Source organism: Drosophila willistoni, chromosome 3R (assembly GCF_018902025.1).
Source record: "Drosophila willistoni isolate 14030-0811.24 chromosome 3R, UCI_dwil_1.1, whole genome shotgun sequence".
NCBI classification, from domain to species: Eukaryota; Metazoa; Arthropoda; class Insecta; order Diptera; family Drosophilidae; genus Drosophila; species Drosophila willistoni.
The window spans coordinates 4,903,677-4,911,431 of record NC_061086.1 but is presented as its reverse complement, the minus strand read 5'-3'; the positions used below and the strand labels follow the sequence as shown (position 1 = coordinate 4,911,431).

The 7,755-nt window shown below is 40.3% G+C and overlaps 1 protein-coding gene across 1 annotated transcript; it reads right to left on the bottom strand.

Annotated features, from left to right (window-relative positions):
- Nucleotides 1-349: 349 nt before the first annotated feature.
- Nucleotides 350-5,703, bottom strand: LOC6651223 (homeobox protein abdominal-B). The gene is made up of 5 exons (XM_023180559.2): nucleotides 4,496-5,703; nucleotides 3,592-3,803; nucleotides 3,275-3,479; nucleotides 2,249-2,463; nucleotides 350-2,185 (listed from the first exon to the last, which is right to left on the bottom strand). The coding sequence occupies exons 1-5, from the start codon at nucleotides 5,274-5,276 to the stop codon at nucleotides 1,997-1,999; spliced, it is 1,602 nt and encodes a 533-aa protein (XP_023036327.2). The 5' UTR covers nucleotides 5,277-5,703; the 3' UTR covers nucleotides 350-1,996.
- Nucleotides 5,704-7,755: the final 2,052 nt, after the last annotated feature.

Below are 7,755 nucleotides of genomic sequence, written 5' to 3'. Positions count from 1 at the left end.
CAGAGACAGGTGGAACAAGTATGTGGTAAGACTGGAATAAACCATTGTGGATGTTAAATTGTTAAATTGCATAAATTTTGCAACTTGTTGTATTTTATTCACAATAATTAACTTTTTAAAAAAGAGAATTGCTAATGCTAGATAAAAATTCACTAAACAAACTATAATCGAACATAACATAACCGAGTTTAGACTACAACTTATTAAAAAAGGGGTTCTGAAATCATAATAATACAAGAACATGAATATAAAGCAGTGGGTGAAATTGTTTCCATTTCATTTCAGATGTATGTATAGGCATTATTATAATATAATATAATATATATAATATAATATAATAGAATAGAATACAATTTAATATAATATAATGCACGGGGCAAAGCATTAACAAAAATCGACAAAACTAAACTTAGGCATAATATCAGGATTAAGCAGAGTCGATACACATGAAAATATATGTATGCATATGTGTACGTTTATGTTTATTATATTATGTCATAATATATATATATATATAGGTAGCATTTAAGGTATAGATATAGTAATTTACTTCTTTTTTTTTTTCTTGTTTTGCTTTTTGCTGCGATACACAATTGCATTGATTGCAATTGTCTGTCCTTAGTACTAAGTTGTAGATTATTTTTGTTTAGTTAGATCGAAAGCGATTTTAACTAAATGGAGTAAACATCGAACACACACATCGAAATCTTATGAGTTACTATTTACTAAAATCGAATTTCAACTCCAGTTTGCAAAACTTTATGGTATATATTGTGTTTGAACAATATATATATACATATATTTTTACTCTTTAGACGGTTTCACTAAAGGTGGCATGCAACTGCAACTACATACATACATACATCGGTATCATTTCGCCTGGGAGTGGGCAATTATGTCTTAGTTTATATACAGGAACTTAAGAGTTATCTAAGGACACGACACAAAGAATATTTCACGACGAAATCTATGCTAGGTAGTGACTTGACTCTGTCCATTATCTGCATTATTTTGGATATTGATTTGAGTGTGTGTTTGTGTTTTTGCTTATAAGAGAATGCTAGAAGGGTTTTTTCTTTAGTTTATGCAATTTTGAATAGAGTGTCTTGAGGAATTGTTAAACAATTTGTTTTTGTTTTGCTGGGTCTACAATGTGCTCGTCGGTTGCAATTACATTTTGTTTTTGTTTTAAATCTACTACATGAACTTTTGTTATTCATAATTTGTTTGTGTGTGTGTGTGTATGTTTTATGAGTAATATTCATATATTCATAATTTATAGGTTTTCTTTTTTGAAATAATTAATGCGCGTAAGGTTATGAGAGCTTTTGAGAGAATTACATACATATATATTCATACATATTACGAATTGAAGTGCCTAGCATAGTCTAGATATCGATATCGATTTCGAGATCGATATCGATCTTCACTCCTTCCCGTTTCTCGCTATTTATTTTTAGATTTAACTACTAAACTAAGCATTCGTTATGTCTGTGGGTTTATCTCTCGAGTGGTCCTTGTCTAAACTGTTGATGCTTTGCCTTTGTCTCGTATGCCCTTTTGTTGGAAATATTTCTAAAAACTGACTTATTAATTAAACCGCATTTAAACGTAGATTTTCCACTCTAGTATCTCATCTCCCTTTATTTCCATTTCTTTTACTCTCTCTTTTCCTCTCTCTTCTCCTCTCTATTTCCCTCTCTGCATCTGTATTAAGTTTCTTCTAATGTCAGCTTTGAAAACAGCGGCGTTAATGCTTTCCTAGGCTGCCTCCTTCCTGCTCCTCCTTCCTGCTCTATCCAATCCAATCCCAATTCATTCAATTCAAAGGATTATTGATTTGTACATTTGGATTTGTTTGCTTCTTTCTTTGTTGTGATCATGGGAAATCCATGATCAACTCATTCTTGATTTGACTCGAAGTGGGATTCGGATTGGCTAACTGCTAGTAGGTGGTGGTGAAGCCCATGGCGCCAGCGCTGCTGTTATCCAAAGGTCACTGGTGCATTTTGGTATGATGTCCCATGCTCAGACCCAAGTTCAAATGATGATTGCTATGATGCTGCTGGGCGGCCTGTGCATGATTGTGATTGCTGCTGGAGTTGTTATTGTTATTCTGCTGATTGGCCTGTCGCTGCGAGTTCTTCTTGTTCTTCATGCGACGATTCTGGAACCATATCTTCACCTAAAATCGAATTTGAAACAAAAATATAATAAAAGTTTAATCAAAGATTGTATTATAACTCACCTGACGCTCAGTTAATTGCAGATTTCTGGCCAATTCCCACCGTTTTTGTTTGGACACATATGCATTGAACAGGAACTCCTTCTCCAATTCAAGGGTTTGGAACTTGGAATAGGGCTTGCGCTTTTTCCTTACCGACACCTGGCCAGTCCATTCGTGCAGTGCATTGGTCGGCGTGCAAGGACCCACAGCTCCAACTGACAGACCTCCCGAGGCACCTAAATCATGAATAAAGATCCAAAATGAAAAGTGTGTGAATAGGGGTACAGAGGGTGGGGGTATGTGTGGGAAGCAAAGTGTCTCCGTCCCTAAACTGTTGCAATCGCAGCTCATAAAGTTTATAGAGCAATGAATGAAATTGTTTAGCCATAACCATAATATACAACAAAAAATTATTCAAATTCGACATTTATGGGCTTTTAATTGATATGGCAGGGTGAACTGAGCTCGCTTAATGGCATTTTAACAATGGACGATTCATTCGGAAGTGGTTAATGAATGCATTCGTTCCGGCCCATTGAATGCCCCCCGCAAGTTGTACATATGTAAATACAGTTCGCCTTTTAATATCTCATTCAAAATGCCACCAAATAACCATTGGTTTTTTTAAGGAAGTGTTCTAAGGGAGATACTATCTAAATGGATTTAAATTAAAAATCAAGTTGAAGGCCCGCCAAATAATTATAGTTATGTGCATCATTAGAATATTGGTTTCAGAATTTCGTCTAGACTTTTCCTCATTATAATTACATATGTTTTCCTAGAGAGACAGAGACAGAGACAGATTGAGCACAGATCTCGCCCTCAGCACCTTTGTTCATAATTTCCGATCTGACAACTTTCACACCCGCGCATTAGACTTGCAACCTTAACTAAATATTAGGTAAATAATTTATGTGGTATTTTGCAATACGCTAATTAAACGGCAAACTGGCAATGCGAAAATTTGCTTTTCCCAAGTGTCAACAAGAGGGCGCAACGAATGCAAACTCAAACAAATAGGTATGTATTTAGTTATGCTTGACATACCTGTGCTGGAATAGGTATCGCCTGGGTATCCGCGGAGTCCGCCCGGTGACGAAAAGGTGGGCGTTTCATAGCTGGACTGCGAGGTCCCCTCCACCGACTGTCGCGCCGCTGCCACTGCGCTGACAGTTGCATTGCGGTCATCGGTTGCACCTATGTAGGCCGATGGTGTGGCATGGTTCGGTTGATCACGATAATTGGCCCAGTACTACATTGGAAATTGAAAAGGACGGGAAGAAGAAATAGCGATAAGAGGAGCACTGGCATTGAGTTATATGCGAGACGAGACTGGATGCCCTGAATGGGTGAGTCACACTTACCGAAAACTGGGTATCTGGATAGTATGGAAACATGGGTTTTCGATCTCGCTGCTCCAAATAATATTGGGAGGCGTGATACTGATTGAAGCCGTCGTCATTGTAGGGCCAGGGTGCCGTGTGCCGTTTGACAGCCGAGGCATCCGTTTCAAAGCCGGGGCCAGGCCTGATCGCGGGTATATGTAGTGGCGCTAACTGGATGGACATGTTTATGTCTGAAAAACAAACAGAATGGAATTTGTTTTTTATTATTAGCTGTGGCAATATAATAGTTTACATAGTAAGTAGGCTAAGTTTTGTTTTATTTGTTACAATGCAACGCAAAAGAGTCTACACCACTTAAGAAGCAAAAGGTATTTGTTTACATTAGGTTAAAGAAGTTGATATAGTCTTGAATTCTAAAAGGTTGTGATACGTTGTGATATGAGAGAATTTATTTCGTCAAACTTGTAACAAGTCGTTAAAAAAAAAAAAAATCGCACAGCTATGTTTGGTCCTCCGAGAAGAATGCAGAACACTCGAAAAAATGTTAAAAATTTTACGAACACTATCAAATTAAAATAGAGAAAAAATTACAACAAAATTCCAATTTGTTTTTCTATAACTAAATAATCCAAAAATTTTTTTAAAATAGATTTAAACAAACTTCCCAAAAATTTTTCTGCAGTTTCAAAAAAAAAAACCTTTTTTAAATAAATTTTCAATAGTTTTCAATTAAATTGTTCACCAAAACTCAAAATAAAAGTGAAAGAAATAGAATATCATTTCAAAAACTAAAGGGCAAGATGTTTGATTTAAAATTATTCAGAAAAGGGACTTGAAGCTATTTGTAATTTTTCTTTCTTCTTGTTTTGAATTTTATGGGAATTTCGAATCAATTTGATTCTTTGTATTGCCGACTGCTCACCTTCCTTCTGAGAGCTAACACTGGAGGGAGAAACACTCGCCGTTGTCGGCGCCACGATTTGAGTTTGGCCAGGGACAACCGCTGGATTTTGTTGCTGTTGTTGGAGACCTGAAGAGGCGCCACTAGGGACTGTATTTGAAGTCTGCTGCTGCTGCTGTTGTTGTTGCTGCTGTTGTTGAGTTTGTTGCAATTGTTGCTGATGATGCGGAGATGTGAGATGCTGCTGCTGTGGCTGTTGCTGCTGGGTAGACGATCCTGTTGGAGTCTGTGCTGGACTAAGGGATCCTCCAACAGGCGTTGCAGGCAACTGTTGTTGTTGCTGCTGCTGCTGTTGCTGTTGCTGCTGTTGGTGTTGCTGAGGTGTGGGTAAAAGCTGGATGGGCGTTTGTTGCTGCACGGCGACAATTGGCACTGGGGGAGGCTCCTCGTACATGACCGCATGCGTTGGCGTGGAATGTGTGGTAGGTGTTGTCTGCTGTTGCTGTTGTTGCTGCTGCTGCTGCTGCTGCTGTTGTTGCTGCAACACTGAGGTTGGCGTAGACAAGGGAACCGTTGCGGAGGAGATAACAGCATGCTGCTGTAAGTGGGGATGCGCGCTGTGATGATGGCTGGCGGTATGGAGAGGCAGGTGGTGGTGGTGGTGCGGATGGTGATGCAATTGCTGCAAATGTTGGGCGGACTGCTGTAGCTGATCCTGTTGCTGCTGCTGATGTTGCTGTTGCTGCTGCTGTTGTTGTTGCTGTTGTTGTTGTTGCTGATGTTGCTGATGATGATGCTGCATGGCGGGTGTCGAGGGATGCGAGGGATGGGTGGGATGGGAGGGATGGGGATGTGGGTGTGGATGTGGGTGTGTATGATGCCCCCACCAAGCCCCGGCAGCGGCGTGCGACCCGACTGCCGAGACATCGTGGGGGTCGTAGAGAGCGCACGCCAGCGGGATGGTTGGGGTTTGGGGAAGGGGTGGAATATTTACGGTTATTTTTAACGCGTTTCAATCAAACGTGGAGGAGGAAAGAGGAACAGCTCCACACACAACAAACACACACTCCAGTCCCAGTCAGAGCGGATGGGTAGGTCGCTTGATCGACCCACCGTCCGCAAGACGAAACGTTCGCTCTTTCTGTTGCTCTCTCTGTCTTTGCCTCTGTATCTTTCTCGCTCTTTTTCTTTATGTCAGTTCACAGGCGATTTATTGAAAATTGTAATTTTAATTTTTTTTTGTATTTTTGTGTGTTTCTTTAATTAAAATTTTGTGACGCTTTTTGTTTTGGTCTCAGGTTAGTTACGTACCGCACACGCACTCCGCCTTGCTCACGCACACACTCACACACAAACACACACAGAGACACACAGAAACACGCACGCACTGCGGCAGGGTGAGAGCGTGTCACTGGGAAAAAGTAAAGAGCGCCGCTGCTTTTCACAATGTGTGTGTGTGAGGAGCGGGCAAAAAGAGAGTCAAAAATTTTTGTTGTTGGTCAGGGGGCGGGCAGTTGATTTGATCAAAAGCCAGTTGTTGTAGTTGTAGTTGTAGTCACAGGGTGTTCACAGTATCGCAAAATATTGAATTCAAATTGGATTTGCGTTTGTTGTTCGAATAAGTTTTTTAAATAATTTTTTCTCGCTGTTGCTGCAATTCCGATTGCAATCACTTTTCACCTTTCGCTTGAATTAATAAATTTTCTTGTTTTTTTTTTGGCATTCCATTTGTTGTCGTTGTTGTTATTAATAGTTTAACGCCGGCACAAATCGCACGAGTAATTTAATTTTTTTTATTTTATATTTCTAAATGCGTGTGAGTGAATAAGTTGTTGTTGTTATTGCTGCTGCTGCTGCTGCTGTGGTATTGTTGCTGGTGTTGTGGTTGGCTTTTGCTTTTTTTATGTTGCTGGTCATAAAATTTGATTTTACGACCAAAACAAACAATTAAACTCGAAGCTTGCAACAGTTAACAAAAATGTTATTATTTCTGGCTGTTTGCTTCATTTGCACATATTTTGAATTTTGTAAATTAAATTTTTTCCTTTTTTTCAAAATTTCAAATAATTTTGGAATTCTTTTCAATGGGTTCGCTGTGTGTTGAACATAAGTAAATTTTTTTTCATATATTTTATTTCTTTCAATTTATTTTTCGCACTGCACTACAAGGAAGAATAGTATTCAACCAAGTCAAAGTTCTTCTTGATTGTTCGTGTCGATGTTGCAGTTGTTGGCGTATTGGCAATGTGATGTGATGTGATGTTGTTCGTGGCAGTTGATTTGAAACTAAGTTCAGTTTGCTTTATCTTATAAGACGCCCGCGCGCCTTCCAACCGTACAGAGCGAAGCACAAATCTACACTGACGACGACAAAAGCAGCGACGACGACGGCAGCAACGGCAGCAAACAACAGCGGCGACAACAACGGCAATGGCAAAGGCAAAGGCAAAGGCAACGCGGTGGAGTCTCTGTTCTCTCACTCTCACCGTGGTGCCGTCTCTAAGAGTCTCAGAGTCAGAGTCAAAGTCAAGTTGTGAACAAAAGGCACTCCATATGCGGCGCCTCTGCCCTGGCAGCGTGTCCGTGTCCATGTGCCAGTGCGAGTGCGAGTGTGTGCGCCCATAAGAGAGCCTTGAGCGTGCGCAGTTGTTGTTGTTGCAGGCCGTGCGAGTTGCTGCTGCTGCTGCTGTTGGTGGTGGTGGTTGATTGCTGTTCGTCGTCGCTCTCTTCTGTGGCGCGTTATGCACACGTACAGTGTATCGTGTCTGTGTGTAGCCCGTATGTCTATGAGGCTCCCAATGATTGTGTGTGTGTGTGTAAGAGAGTGTGGGAGCTATATGAATATTTTCGAAGATGATTTTTTCTTCAATATATTTGTTCTTTTCAAACTATCTATTGAAAGATATGTAAATGAATACAAAAATATACATATGTATATTTTCTATAAATGTTGAGCTCAGCAGGTGCCAAGAGAGACACACACACTGGCACAGACATAATCTCGTAAGTGGAGACACGCACACTTCACACGTATAGTGTACGTGTGCCCCGGGCCATCGCTCTTTAACTTATTCTCGCTCTTGCGTACAGTTATCATTCGTTTCGAGTTCGAGTCTCAGGAGCAACAAAGTTAAATTTCTCTCTCTTTCTCTCTGGTAAACGATGATGGTGGGGGGAGGCCGACATTTGAATACTTCACCCAAGCGCCATCTATGGCCGTGATTTGGGGTGATTGTGGCGATAGAGAAGGAGGAGGGTGTTGGAGTCAGCGGGGTGGCGAC